Raw genomic sequence first — 16,261 nt, forward strand, 5'->3', positions numbered from 1 at the left:
ACTAATGACTGGCATGCTCTCTGAGGTTCTGCTGTCGTGTCTTTATATCTTCATTATCATCATTGATGGCTATGATTGTTAATACTGTGAAAGAACACATAATACAAAGGTTAATTTAGTTTTGGCTTTGGAATGCAATTTTCAATAGGCTGATTCCAACCTACAGTCATGCTATTCTCAATAGTTCACTTACAAATCAGCTCACAAGCAGAAATACACTTCCCCAGAGAAACAATCCTGTAAATGGTTATCTCGTTAAAGGCAATTTAATCAATAAAAGAGGAGAACGTTCAAGTTAATATTATCTGCCTGTGTTCTGGGAATGCTACACATTTAACAAACTTCTCTGATGGATCAGGGACTGTCCCAGGTGCTGAGCAGACAGTCACTGAGAGAGCATGCCTGTTGCTTCCCGTAGTTGATCAGGACACTGCATCCTATCAGTGATTCCAGTGAAGGGGGACTGTGGTGGGCTCATGATGCTGGAAGCTGGGAGTGTGTACATGGGGGTGACGTTGGATAAGAAAAGGACAAGGAAGTACTGGAAGACAGGAAAATGGATGTACTTGGCTTGGGTCCAGGGCTAGACCTTGAACTTCCCTTGCTATATCCACAGTATACTTCTTGGTCTCTGGTGCACACCTGTGCTTCCCTCCGGAACATCTGACCCCATTTTCCTATGTGATCCCAATCCACAAAAGCAAAATCCCCATTCTCTCTGTCTCAAGGAGCACATCTAGGTCCTAAGGAGGGTGAGGGAGGTGATCTTGAAGAGATGTCTTACTGATATATGATTACGTAGTCATTCGAATTTCACCAGATAAATATATTTTAAAAGCAGATAGTCTAAATCTTTAAACTAAGAGTAGAAACCTCTCAAAGCATTGCAGAAAAATAGTGGTCACATAGATCAATCAGCTAGGGTGACAGATTGCCTTGGGAACCATTTTCTTTCAGCAAGTCCTACTTCTTCACTGGGTCATTGTTCTTCCCTGTTCAAACAGTAGCCCACATGGAGGAGCAGGTATCACCAAGAGTGGGTGGAAGTGGACAGGCCATTTGTCTTGGTTCTTGCATCCTGGAGTGTGGGGCTCATCCAGGAACATGAGTGTACTGAATGATGTTCAACTTTTGGACAACTCCAGCTAAAAGTTAAAGTTTATTATAAATATTCTCTTCAAGAGGGGACTGGAAAAGGGCCAGTAAGATAGCTCAGCAGATTAAGTGCCTGCTTAGGCAAGTGCAGGGATTGGGGTTTCATCCCTGGCACCACATGTTGCACCGGCCCTGCCCCTGGGCATGCTGAGCCCGCCACTGTATGGTGACACACCTGTAATTCCACTGCCCGCCATTTGGGCATGGTGACACCCACCTGTAATTCCACTGCTAGGAGGCTTGAGAACATGAGGATTACAATGAGTCTGAGCTACGCAGTGAGACCTTGCACAAAATACATTTTTAAAAAAAGTAGTGTGGGGAACTGGATAGCTACCTGGCTTCCCAGAATGGAACTCCTTCAAGCCCTGCTCCAAAGGAACAAGACCCCTGCTGCCCAGCAGGAATGCCCCATACTCATAGGCAGAGCGTGTCACACCACTCCCAGCTCAGAGGACCAGGGTCACAACCGCATAATATTGTTAAAAGCCTCTTTTCAGTGATTTGGGGTTGAGAGATGAGATTGGAATTCCAATTCAAGAGGAGACTGAAAAACTAGGTCAAGGTAATGAGCGACATAGTCTGGAGAGAAACAAGTTCTCACAACTATGATTGCTGGGGAACAGAATTACTTTCCCTGCTTACTGGAGGTCCCAAACAAACGCTGATTAAATGCAAAGGTTCTGTTCAAGTCAATCTGAGGATGTGAGGACTTAGTGTTCCTTGGTTTCTTTATGTATGTTGATCATTTTCGTGTATTTTGCACTGTTGGTCATGCTGTTTCTTGAGTACAGGTTTTCAGTGGATTGGTATCTTTATACCATACTGATCCCGCCCTTGCAAATGCCTACTACACCTAGAAAAACATATTTTAGGTTGTTAGACTACAGGGCTGTTTAAGAAATAAGCTATTCTGCCCATGTTGTTTAGACTCCAGATCGTACCAAATTATATCCAAATTGTGGGTGGCGATCTTGCATGTCAGGGCTCAGGTTACACCAGGCAGACCTGCTCCGGAGCGCCTTTCCAGGGCTGGCTTTGACCAAGCTTCCGTCTCCACCTGAAGCCTCCTCAGCCTTCTCCAAACAGCATCAGAGGGCTAACGCAGCTCCTCTGGCAGCAGCCTCTTCTCATTAGCAACCTGGAATCATCGCTGCTCCAAAGGCTGCATTTCCTTCAGTGTTTGAACATCAATTTGCATAACGAAACAGGTGAGAGTGCCTCTTGCCTGTTTAGGCAGCCGTGATTGGCAGAGAGAAAGGGATTTGTACATAATTAGCTGCAATTAATTTGACGTGCTTTTATAAGGATAAAAGGAAAAAGAAAATTGCTTAGTGCTCCAAGTCAAAGCCACATCTGTACCCTCTGTGGTGTGCATGTGTGAATGTTTGCAGCAAGGGGCAGGTGTGCTGTGTAAAGGCACATGTGAGGGAACAACCTGGTGTGTTCAAGTGAATTTTAATTTTTCTGAAAGCAAGGAAAGGATCACCCTTAGAGGCATCTCTGCCCTGGAGGTTCTGGGCTGCCACGTTGCTCACAATGCGATGTGGTTAGATGTCTTGTTCAATCTGTACTTGAGGTCACTAGGAGACATTATTAGAAATCGCAGCATTCTTTTTTCAGTACCAGTATAACACCCAGCTCAACATCTTGTTTTGTGTCCAGTCTAAAAGGGGCGAGTCCCTGCTGTCTCAGGGCCTGGTGGCAATCAGCTCTTGCAAAAAAACAAAACAAAACAAACCCCCCAAAACAACTGAGCTGTTTCTTACTTGACTGCAAAAAGTGCAGTGGTGCTAGTGCAAGGAAGTGTCATTGAATTAAATACATAGAAAATTTAATATCAACATAGTTTACAGCCTTAAACTACTCAGGGTCTCTTTATCACAAGTAGTTCATAAACTGCAAACATGCGTCTTGCTTTAGTTAGCCCACTAAAATGAGGATAAAGAGAGGGAGCAGGTACATTGTCTCTCCAATTGTTTTCCTCTTTCTTTTCTCAAAAAGAGAAGATTCTTGGGTCTTTATCTTTTCTACTCAAATATATTGGTTGCTGCCTGTAAGAGAAGAAACATGGCAGTCAACAGCATTCAGTGTTTCTGATACATTTAGACCATCAGAAAGATATTTGGAAAAAGAAGCTCTGAAGTGGGCCTGGGGCTGTAGGCACTTCTCAAGGTGAAGACAGCAGAGCCTTGCTAGAGATGTTTTTAGACTACAGTGAACAGGAGTTTCTTCAAGGTACCTACTCATTCACAGCTGGGTAGATAGTAGCCTCTGGCCTGAGCCCTAGAACCACACCTTGAGAATCTAAGAAGACAGGCCAGAGAGGGTAGGATGCCATATAGTGTGTATTTATTAGACAGGTCAATGATAAGGACAGAGAAAAACAGGCAGACTTGAGATTAGGGACCCCAGTGGCTATCACCTACCCAAGAAATAAAAATCAAAGTGAAGCCAGATCTGATAGATCCTGTATTCAAGCTGTTCTTCTTCCACTCTCTGGAGGTGGAGATGGCCGGGAGGGGTGGCAGGAAGAGGAGCCAGTGGGGAGGGAGAGCCCTTTCCTGACAGCACTGTAGTAGTTTGGCACCAACACTCAGCACTCACAGAGAACATGACAGACGTTCTCTCTGCCAGGTAAGTCCAGGAATTCCCCAGGGATGCTCTCAAGGAGAGCACTGGTCTGCGCTCCCCTTCCGGGAAGCTGGTCCTTTCCATCACTTCCACAGCTTCTGCACTTGGTGATAGCTCTCTAGACTTTCTTTTGTGGTTGTCTTTTCTTGGCCAGAAAGCATTTTGGATAGAAGACTTTGAAAAGCACCTCTTTCTACCCTAGGTCCAGACTGACTCTCTCCTGCCCACATGGCCTGCTCTGACCTTGAGGAAGAAATCAGCCCAGCCATCAGAGGGAGTATGGTCACCTAGCAGGCAATGGCTTTTGCCAAGACCTGTCATCTTGAGTTTTTTCACTTATGGGTCAAATGGCAGCCCCTTCTCTATTCTAACTGCAGGGGCCAATGCCAAGCTCTCTAAATGATCTCCCCAAAGTGGCTTCAGGAGTTAGAAACTAGACAAAAGGGAGAGGAGCATGCCCTACCCCTCCAATGACACACCCCAAAGTAGCACTCACAGCCTTGCTTTCACTTTTCAGAAGAGAGTGTTTTGCCTCTCTTCTTGCAAGGTGCTGCATATGTAGAAGTTTGAGGTCTCTCTTCTTTCATCTGCATCTTGTGGACAGCGTTCTATCTTGTGATTTCTGTATCAGCGCTCTGTTTTGCCCCAACACTTTCAGGGCAGCTACTCTTCCCTGTGTACCCACAACCCCTCTTCCCCCAAAAACAACTCCTAAAGACTAGTCATGTAATTTCAAAGTAAAGATCTGTGACCCTGAACTTCCTGCTCCAGGACTCTCTTGAAAACCCAAGCAGTTTCCTTGGCCAGAAAGCATATTTGCTCGTTTTCCTCTCTCCACCCTGGCAGTTCTCAGGATCCTATTGGCCAGGAGCCAATGCCCTTGCCACTCTGAATGGAAGCTCCCACTCAGAACAGACTGGATTAAAATATGGGAGGAAAGGTCTGAGACTATATGGCATTTATAATTGTGAACAGTATTTAAGTGGCTTTTTGTGACCCAAACTGGAAAGAAAATCTTGACCTGGACTTGTAAACAAAATGATTGGGCTTCCCCAGTCTCAGGCAGCCTCTGGTCACCCCTGACCCTTGCAAATGCCCAGCTATGCAGAATGTTTCCCAAAATATCAGTCTTCACTTAGTCCAGTAAGAACCTTTGCCGCTCTTGCCACCATAAGAGCTAGAGGCATTCAGAGGGCCACAAGGCTGAGATATCCACAAAGGCCCAGAGCCAGCCCAGGCCATAATTTTCACTGTGAGTATAATTCTGACATCTTTAAAACCTTATTCATTCTAGGCTGGATGCCTTTGGCCACATAAATTTTCATGCTGCATTAATTTGTCTCAAAGAACTTGAGCTTAGTTGGTCAGAAGTGAAACACTAATTCTTAACCCATCCCCACCCACAACTCAAAATTTAGTGAGCATATAACAGCTTAATCTCTCTGGTCTAAAATATTTACTTATAATTTTTGTTTTTAATCAGTGAGAAAAGGATGTTGGAGAACTTGCTTGTTCCCCTTGGTGTAAATAAATGTCAGAATGAATATGTCTTCAACAGTTGAAGAGATTTCCTCTCTGAAAACTAGAGGCTTGCTGCAAGCCAATCTGAAGTTCAGTGGGAAGCCCAGAGTTAATTGCTCTTCCTAAATGGGTGAAATTACCTAAGGGGGGGTGACCACAGAAGCCACAGATGTGCCCATGACCCAAATAGCTCTGAAAGGACTCAGGACTTACTCCCACTTCTAGGACACTCAACGTTTAAAATAAGCATCCCACCTCATGCACTTTGACTTTTGACTAAAACTGTTGAGTGTTACTGGCTTTCATTTTGGGTTCAGTTCAATTCAATTCAGATAGGAAATCTGGTTTACATAGTTGCATTGAAAAAACTATAATCCAAGACCCTTCTGATTGTCTAGGATTTTGCATAGGTATATTTTCCTAAGAAGAGTAAGAGAGCAGAGCTAGCCAAGGTTAGGTTCTGGTGCCTTCCTTCCTCCCTTCTTTCTTCTTTCCTCCCTCCCTCCCTCCCTCCTTCCTTCTTCCCTTCCTTCCCTCATTATCCTCTTTCCATCTTCTCCCTCTGCCTTTATAAAGGCAGAGGATGGATAAGTGAACACAAATACATATATATGTGTGAAGATACACTCTTGTATAATAAGGATAATATGTTCATCTATAAGAAGAGAGATGGTCCTTGTTTGCCATTAATGAGCAAGAGGATACTAGTGCCTGATAACCAAATAAAGTTCCCTCCAGTTCCAGAACCACACAGGAAAATCCAGAATATGAGAAAAGTGCATTAATAATATTTTCTTCATTAATGACTTATGAAAAGGGTACACTATACAGAAACATGCCCTAAATTTCCTATGAGAGAGTGCTGCATCTCCAGAGGCCTGCACGAACTGTGGAGAAATGCACACACAAGTAGCTCATTATAGCTTGTCAGGAAATGACAATGAGCAAGCTCAAGGACACATCAAAGAGAAGCACCAGTGACCCCTGTTTGTTTTTCTTTTACTCTCTCTTTGAACACTCCACCTCCCTGTACCATATCTCCATGAAGACCAGTATAAAATCGGTCAGTTCTTCTAAGCAAAGGAGATAGGAAACCTTGTCTGATGTTGTTCGAGTCCTCACTTTGCAAGGGTAGAACGGGGTGGCTAAGGAAGGGAACTGTCAAGGAGGAGAAGCTCTGAAATCTAAAGGAGGCAGCCAGTCCCAACTGCTGGCCATTGAGGTCCTGTAGGCTTTGTCTTAGGTTCCTGTGACTGGCACAACAAATTACCACACAAAGAAACTTATTTTCCCATGGTAGGGAGGCTGGAAATACCAATTTAAAGGTACTATCTGGGTAGTGTTCTGTCTAAAAGCCCTAGGGGAGACTCCATTCCTTGCACCTTCCAGCTTCTGGAAGCTCTACATATTCCTGTGCCCATGTTCTTCCAACATCTGTCTCTGTCCCCATGTGCCCCTCTTCTGTTTTCTCTCCTCTTCTGTGCCACATCTCTCTGCCTTCTTAGAAGGACACATGATCAGATTTAGTACCCACCCTGAGAAACCAGGACAGTGTCACCCTAAGAACTTGATCACATCTGCAAAGACCCTTTTCTCCAAATAAGGTCATCATTCATAGGTTCTTCAGTTTAACTGTGGATCTATCATTTAGGTGCCACCTTTCAACACACAACAGGCCCCATGGGATAGCAGGGCATAGACGTAAGGAGTTCACATGATAAGTCAGAGAATATCAGGAAGGAGATGGCCATGAAAGGGGAGGAAAGTGAGAGGGGAGGAAAAGGAATCTCTGGTGCCTTGCTAGGAACCCAGTCATCAACACTAACCATTTGCAGCTTGAGTCTTGGAGGATGGCCACCGCCCAGCCCAGACACTGTGCTAAAGCTAGAGACTGCCAATCTCTGTCAAGATGGTTTCAGAAATCGGAATTCAAAGATGTCTGTTGGAGTACATATTAGGTCTATGCTTAAATAAACCCAGAGAAGAAATGCTGGTAACTGATCTGATGGACAGACCCAGGATTGGCCAAGACCCAGGAGTCTGAGCTAGGTCTATCTAAATGGCATTCACCCTGGCATAAGTGGGGCTCAGTATGTGGGCAGTGCAGAGGGGCAGACTGACTCTGCAAACCAAGAAAAGGTGTCTCTTCCCCCACTCACGCACACTGCACATTTCATTCACTCTCCGGACTTGGGGACCTTTGCTTTTAGACTGTTTCTTGCAGATCTGCTCGTGATCGGCTGTTATAAGTGGACTATTTGTTGACAGTCCCAGAGGACTCCCACGCATGAATCATCCACTTAAATTTTGATCAGCTACCTGGCTGTCTAACCTCGGTGTTGCTAGCACCCTGGCTAGTTAGTCAGGCATGCTGCTTCCCTATGAAGCTATTCTTAGCCCAGCACTCCACACTTTGACCAACGTGGCCTGAGCCAGGACCAGGATATGACAGATCGGGTTTTAGGTTAGCTGTCTCCTGCTGACTTGCTGCCTAAAGTGAATAGGGCAAGGAAAACACATTTGCATAGTGGAAACCATGGTCCTATTCTCCCCCAAATGCTCAAATATATCCACACTTCTCAGGATAGTATTGTCATAAAAATGCGTATCACCAGGCTGGCTTTCTTCCAGAATGTGTGTTTACTTATTTGTTTGCATGTAGATTTAAAAGTCGTACTTCACAGTCTTAGTAGCTTTATGTTGAGGTAACGAAATACCACGGATCGAGTAATTTACAAAGAAATGAAATTTAGGTCTCACAGTTCTAGAGGCTGGGGAGTTCAAGGGCATCATGTTGACAGCAGGCAATAACCTTCTTTCTGCGTCAGAGCCTGGTCGCAGGCATCATAGGGCAAAAAATTAGGAGTACAAGACAGCCTGAGAACGAGGGAGCAGGAGAGCCAAGGCAGCCAAGCTCATGCTTCTACTGAAGTCATGGTAAGTAGAGGTGCCTGTGAGAGCTAACTTTCACGGAAATGGTATTAACCATGCTCAGGAGCAGAACCCTCACAATCTAATCACCTCTAGTGGCTCTTAACACTGCCATAATAGCAATTAAATTTCAGTCAGAGCTTTGGAGGGGATATTTAACCATAGCACTTGCCTATATCCAAAAAGGATAAAATTGACTTCCAGACCTATACAGCTTCCCAGGAAAGGCAGACTAATCATCATTTAGAAAAGTCAATTCCATATAAGGAATATAAACATTGTACACTGCAAGCATGTACTAATACACAATGAATTAAAATGATTAAATAAAGATTATAAAAGAAAAGCCATCAGGTCTTGTTAGGTGCCCATCCTGCGTGCACTTCCCATGTTGCAGGCAAAGATAGCTGCTCTCTTTGAACAGATGAGTCCCTGGTTTGTTGTTGTTATTGTTTTTTCAGGGACATTTTTCCAGACATTTAACTGGAAAAATGTTTCAGGGTCTAAACAGGATGACAGGATTCATTTAAGATCTATAGGCTGCCAGGAATTTCAGGATGGCAATTTACTTAACCTCTGTAAGTTTCAGTTATTTTTTCTACAAATAGAGCAAATGATCTGAAAGTTAATAAAGTTCCTCTAGTCACTTGCAGAATAGAACTACATATATAATGTGGTTGCATCTCAATGGTGTTGGGAAAGTGACAAGTAGGGGGTAGTGAGACACTGTCCAGAATCGGATGGTCACACAGCAAATTTCCTGTGACCTGCTGCCACATACCTGAAGGTTCCCTTCCATCCAAGCTCAACCTCATGACTCCATAGCTGATTCTTGTCTCTCCTGTAACCTCTACTTACCATGACTCAACAGTGGTTTAGAGGTCAGGGTCAACCTATGCGGAGGTTATGGTCAATTTAAAAGCCATCAACCAACTCAAGTACTGGAAATCACCATTATCATCTATTTAAAGTAATGCTTCTAAAAGACTTATTAAATAAGGAACAAATGTTAGAATGCTATCTAATTACTAAGGCTCAATTAATTAGATAGCTTACCTTTTAACATAGGAAAAGGTTCTGACCTGTTAAGCTTTGATAATGTATAAGGGAGGATAGAAAGAAAGGCATCTAACTGGAAAAATGTTTCAGGGTCTAAATAGGATGACAGGGTCCATTTAAGATCTATAGGCTGCCAGAAATTCCAGGATGGCAATTTACTTAACCTCTGTAAGTTTCAGTTATTTTTTTTTTTTACAAATAGATATATTAGCACCATTGCATAAAATAATTAATGTAACATATTTGGCATCATGTCTGTTTTAAAAAAGCTGAAAAATGCTAGCTGAGATATTATGGTTGAAGTTATACTACTACTAATAACAACAATGATAACCTTTTTATTAGTAGCAACATTAGTAACAGTATACTCTGCCTTCAGAAGGGTTGTGCCAAATGGAACTGCTATGGTTTGGATATGAAATGTTCCCCCAAAAGGCGCATTGGGTAGAAGGCACGGTTGCTAATGGGCTTTGGGAAGTGATTGGATCACATGCTCCAACTTCTTCAATGGGCTAACACACTGACAAGATCATATCTGATGGCATTAGAGGGAGAGAATGGAAACAGGGAGGGGGCCCAGTTGAAGGGAGCAGGTCCTGGGCAATTCACTTGGGGACTAGGTCTTGTCCTTGGTCTCTTACTCTCATGTTTTCTCACTATCTCTCTGCTGTTCAGCTACCATGGCAGCGTTTCTCCACCTCACCCTTCCACTGATGCTTCTGCCTCACCACAAGCCTAGAAGCAGTGGAGTTTAGGGAGCTTAGATGGGAACTTCTGAAACCATGAGCAAAATTAAACTCTTCCTCTTTTAAGTCATTCATATCAGATATTTTGTCGTGGGGTAGAAAGCTAACACAATTTAACACACATTCCACAGTGCTATGGGGTAAGTCTTGAGTTTACCCTCAACTCTGAGATCACTACATGAGAGGGTAGAAAAATAAGTGAGAAACAGAGGCAGGATCTCAATGCCTAGCATTAGCTATGTTGTAATACCACACAGTGTGAACTAAAGGGAAGCACCCTGGCAGAATGATTTTAGAGTCAGGACATGAACCTTGACCGTCACTGGACAATGTCTAACTTTAGCAAACCACCAACCTTCTCAGAATCTTAATATCCTTATTTGTCAAATAGGGATAACCACAACTGTAAGAGGATTATAAAAATAATAAATACATGGCACAGATAACGTACTTAATACCCTCCAAAGACACCCCCCTCCCCCGGCTTCACACTAGGATTGCAAAACTACCAGAGTGAGAAGCCCATCTGCATAGGTGTGCAGCATCAGTCAACGCCGTGTGAGCTCTTTCTTAAGAGAAGGAAGATGCCACCAGCTTCCTCATACCCTCCTCCTCTTGGAGGAGCTGAAGGACTGCGAAGTAGGGCTGCTAAGTGTTAGCACTTGTACCCACATTTACTGATGGCACGAAGTGGAGTCATCCTCAATTCACTGTACAGTACTATCATGAAAGCTATACAGTCAACAAGAGCACAAACATGGGCTCAAGTGGAAATTTAACTCTGCGCATTCTCCTTTTGTACCCTAACATACATCCCAGCACAGCTTTTGTGCCAAAAATTTGAAGACAAATTTTTAAAATATAAATCTAATGGATGCAAATATCTGTCCATCCTCACCACAAGGCAGTTATTATTTGATTCAAATTATATAAAAGCTGTGTCATTCGTGATAGTCATAACAAGCTTAGGAACCCTTCTTCATGTAAATACTCCTCCATTTGATGAAAATGCAATTACATAGAAAATCACAATCACAAAGTCATCTTATTTCTATTATCAGTACTATTGTTTCAATGTCTCTATTATTTCTTTTTCTAAATTGGGAGAATACATTTCCTTCCATGTATCACCATGCCAGTCCCAAGACTTCTCTTCCTTAGGTGTTTTGAAGTAAAAGTAATATGAATTTTGACGTTTTAAGTACATTTTCAAAATGATCCCCTGATTTTTATAACTATTCCTGACACTAATATGCAGCTTTATGTCATTAGTTACTTAAATGTTTTCTATAATTATGCAAATTATGTTGACACTTTCTGGTAGGAAGCTTACATTTTACAATTGTGTCATTTGCAAAATTTTGAAATATACCAGATAACCATGTTCAATCATTTTCCAATTAAACAGCTGCCAAAGGGTTCCTGCTGTCTTGTGCTTTCTCTGCCTGCAACTCTGTGTCCATTGTTGGCCCAGAAAGCTCTTAAGTACACACTCCTCCCTCCTCCATAGACTTTGTACTTCAGAAATTGTATTTTTTTATCTTTTGGTTTACTGTTGAGCAAGCTAAGGTCACTGACTTTATGGAGTTCATGGCTAAAGAGAAGGAGGTACCATTAGGTACAGATCTACAGGTCACTACAACAAGGCGTACACTTTGGGTGCTTCGACAACCTGGCAATATCGGGCATGAAAAAGCAAAGAATGACTAGTTGTCAGAGGAGCCAAACAAAGCCCCTCAAAGTAAAGTCTCACAAGATCTCTAGTCTGAGTCTTGAAGTTTCTGTAGGAGTTGGGAAGAACTGGGAAGAAAAACCTCCTGGGCAGATCCACAGAGAGAGCCAGGGCTAGGAAAACGAGGAGTTGAGGGTGCCTCAGATGCAGGACACAGGGACCCAAGTTTTGTCCCACAACACCACAGAGCTGGGGAGCATGGGAAATCACTTGTAAAGGCCTTGTCAGATAGAGCAGGGCAGAAAAAGTCAGATAGCACTTCCTTTGCTGTGTGCAGAAAGTGACAGGGTCTAACTCTTCAGAAGATAACCACCCTGATATGGAGGACAAACAGATACATATCTTTTCTACTAGAAGTAGCCAGGGATAATAAATTCTTTCAAAGCCTCAGATGGGAAAGCAATGTCTTCTCATCCTATTATGCTTAATTCAAGCAAAATGCATTCAGTTGTTGCTGAGTGGCCCATGAGGGTAGAGAAAAGATAAATACAGAGCATTAAGAAATTCTCAGACACATTTGAAAGCAATGTTGTGATACACATGGTAGCCCCCACTTACCAATCCAGAACCCCAAGAAAAGCTGTGGGCCATCAGACCTCTGCCATGTATGCAGTGACAAGAACCTGCCACACACTGCTGCATTCATGAATGGGGACATGATGCACTATGTCCCTGCCACATCACTGCAGAGCAATCCGGCCCTGCCATATCTATGTGGCTTCACATTCAGTACCTGTTGGCCAGGCCTTCACGTGGGCACACTGCTTGCCACACACCGGGAAACCCACACACGGAGGGATGGCCCATCGAACTGCTCCGTATCTGCATCTTGGGGTGAGTGTGGTCCCTCTTACCCAGACCCTGACAAAATACTGAGCTCCAAAAAAGTAATTCTTAACCCCTCTACTGCTGGGGTTCCAGAAATAGCTACAAAAATATGGTGGTGGGTGTAATGGGATGAAGGAAGATGTTTAACTCAATTTTCAGTAGCATCATAATGGTGAAGAAAAATGTTCAGAAGTGGATTAATGGCTAGATGGGTGAAAGTATGGATAAATAATGAGATAGGTGAAAGTAAAACACCTTTAAAAATTAGGGAGAAGAAAATGTAAGAAACAGTTTTTAAAATAGGAGGAAAAGTAAAAAGACAAATCAGAGCAAGTGAAAACATAAAAAGGTAAACAAGAATATATATATATATATATTATATATAATTTAGTAATAATATATAATTTAATATTATATATAAATTATATATATGTATATATGTATATATATGTATATATATACATATATATATATATATAATTTCTTGAAGAAGCTGCTTATCCCCCATGTGCTTTTATATATTCTTGAAAAGTGAACATAGGTAGATGGAAAAATCTGTCTATCTAAGCCCATACAGCCAGTATCTTCTTCTTCTTCTTCTTCTTCTTCTTCTTCTTCTTCTTCTTCTTCTTCTTCTTCTTCTTCTTCTTCTTTTTTTTTTACTGTTTTGAAACCATCTGCCTAAGTGTTAGGATTTTATTCCAGGGAATCCTGACCCAGATGATCAGGTATTACCTATTGACTAAAGGTATCTATCTACATTTCATGGTTTCACCTTGGAAATGGAGGTAAGGAGTAACATTTTACAAATTTTAAAGAAATGATGAGTAGGAAATTCATTTTAAGGGAAAGTCTCCAAAACTGATTTGACTATGAGCTTTCCCAGACGCTCCAGAAAGCTGGCTTTCATCACTTGTCTTAGGTCAAATCCGTTGCCATAGTTCAGGACACAGGTCTCCCATGGAAACTAAGATACTTCAGACAACGCTAGAAAGCCAAATGCACTTAGAATGGGCTTTGTGTACCCTCATGCAGAAAAGATGGAAACCATTAGGTACTTCCTGCAACTGCATAGGCCCACAAAGAGGCCTGCAATTGGCATGTGGTCCAACCCATTCATCGGCAGCACACAGGGGCAATCATTAGGTTAAATAGCACTTATTTCTCTTTACGATACAATGTGAACAATCCTCCTGCTCAGCCCTAGGAACACACGTGTGTATAGAGGAACAAAGGAAGAGCCCACAGCCAAATACCACCGGGAAGAAAATGAGGCCATACTGCTGCCATCCCCTCAGTGTGGTACACAGGGGCGGCCTTCTAATAACACCCCAATGAGCCAGCCTGGAGCCGATGGGCCACCCAAGTGTATCCAACAAGAGCTACTGCATATTCAGGAAGCTGTGACCATACTAAGCCCCTCATTTGCAACCCCTGGTGTACTTTTATAAATCCGGAAACAAACATGAAATAATATAATTTCAGTAGGGAAACTGATTTCTGTTCCCATGTCCTAATTGAAAGAAAATAAGAAAGAACTATTGATTCTAAAGATTTAGAAAATTAACAGGTACACAAGAACTTCAAATAAGGCTTAGACCAGGATTGAGGGAAAGATGGTAGGTTTCAAATGGGTTTCTTACCTTTTTGTCACTCAGGCCAGAAACCTGGTCCACATACTCTTCTTGGATCATGAAGGCAGCTAAGTTGGCAGTGTAGCTGGCCAGGAAAATGACAGCAAAGAAGGCCCACACCGACACCATGATCTTGGACGTGGTCCCCTTTGGGTTCTGCACAGGTACGGAGTTGTTAAACACCAGACCCCAGAGTAACCAAATAGCTTTGCCGATGGTGAAAGATGGGCCGCCTGGCTCTGGCATAACAAAAAGATGAGGACGGAAAGTTAAGCCAGAGTTACTGGTTCTAGTTCAACCCAGAAGTACCCCGAGTGGAAAGTCTCTGCTCAGAGGAGGAAAGACTGAGCCTTTCAATAGACAGTTTTATAACGTGAGAGTCTGTGTCTCTCCTCTCCTGGGAGACTGAGGAAGGCAGAAGAGAGTTCAGTAGGAGAAAACCAGAGTCCTGGGATATGTGTGAAATCCTCTCCAAGTAACAATTTCCCTATTGTCATATATAAGACCATCAAGAGTACAGGAAAGTTGAATAACAATGGCTGACTACATTGCTATGATCACAATTAGGCCACTGTTGACATTTTCAATGTGCAACACATCAGCAAGAATTGTGTTAATCTCCTCTGTCATTGTTAGAAACCTCCTTTCAGCCTATTTACACTGAAGCTAGATGGCTCTAATGCACTTGTTGCTAGTTTCCTCTAGCTTCTTGCATTTAGCACTCAATATTTCAAAGGCAGCCTGAGTACCTCCCTTCCCTTCTTCAAGGCCAACCCTGTAGTGGTAGCATCTATACTAAAGATGATCAGGAAGCCCAGTGTGGAAGCCAGGGACTTGTAGCCCAGGCACATGGACCTGAGGGCAGGCAGCCGCAATCCTTCACTTTGACTTTCCTGCATCTGATCTTCATAGTGTTAAGGCTTCTGCACATCAATGCATCATGACCTCATTGCTCTCTCTTGTCAGTGGAGGTAAAATCTTGCCTGTTGCCTGGATCTCCAGAAGCCCCTCTACTGCTGAAATGAACATCTGCTTGCACAATTTTACAATGTATTAACACAGGTCTTGGGATGTTTGCTGTGATCCTGACGGCATCTGCTCAGCCAATGAAATCATCAGGGACTACACATGTCGAACTCGATATCTAACTGCACACACACATCTGTGCATGTGGATCTTATTTCATGCAACAGATGTGTAACTAAAAATTTGTTTATAAATCAAACTTTTGTAAAATGCAAAATGTTCTAGAGGGAATTGATGTTTAAAGTGGCATTGTGTGGAATTCCTTGGCAAAGATAAGCATTCTCTGGTAATGGAGCTGTAAGTGCTTGCTCTGGATTTTGTATATCTGGGTATTTCTCCTCCTGGAATTTTTTTCAAAACTAAGAAGATGCTGCACACTTAAGTCTTCACAATGTTGACTAATGTATATATTCACATGATTCTCAGTAGTTTTACTTCTCTCTGGAGCCCTTCAATCTGAGATAGAGATCTGGATAATCCTTTAGCATATATGTAAAGCCACTATATCATATTTCAGGGACATTAACAATTCCATCGCAGAACAGTGGAATCCAAATAAACAGCTTGGAAGTTGATCAGTGAAGGAGAGACCCCAGTCTGGAATGTGAGCTCAGTGGAAGCATGAGGAGAACTTTTGTAAAATATTTCTGATATCTACCTCTCAAAGTTCCTACTAAATTGCTATGTGGTTGGGCTGGTTATTCTGATGTGAAATCAAGTTAGAGAGACACTATTTTGAAATATACAGTGGTCCAAGCTACACCCTAGACTTAGTGGATCAGAAAACAAGGTTCTGGCACCTTTGTTTTTAAGGTAATTCTTATTAGGAGCCAAGGTTCAGAATTTGTCCTCTTGGAGTTATAATTCCAAGATAACTCCCAAGATGGGAGGAGAAGACTTGGAGGAAGGAGAAATTCTTCAATTCTATGGTGTACAGGAAGTCTTAGAGGAGCTACACAGGGATCTCATGCTCCCCTTCAGAAATCTAATGAGCT

The 16,261-nt window shown here is 42.6% G+C and overlaps 1 protein-coding gene across 1 annotated transcript in view; it reads right to left on the reverse strand.

Annotated features, from left to right (window-relative positions):
• Nucleotides 1–16,261, reverse strand: part of Grin2b (glutamate ionotropic receptor NMDA type subunit 2B) — a 438,155-nt gene that overhangs the window by 28,623 nt on the left and 393,271 nt on the right. Inside the window, exon 9 of the mRNA XM_004626083.1 lies at nucleotides 14,250–14,479. Coding sequence (XP_004626140.1) covers nucleotides 14,250–14,479 — 230 coding nt within the window. The remainder of the gene's footprint in view (nucleotides 1–14,249; nucleotides 14,480–16,261) is intronic.

Source organism: Octodon degus, unplaced genomic scaffold (genome assembly GCF_000260255.1).
Source record: "Octodon degus isolate 3935 unplaced genomic scaffold, OctDeg1.0 scaffold00012, whole genome shotgun sequence".
Taxonomy (NCBI): domain Eukaryota; kingdom Metazoa; phylum Chordata; class Mammalia; order Rodentia; family Octodontidae; genus Octodon; species Octodon degus.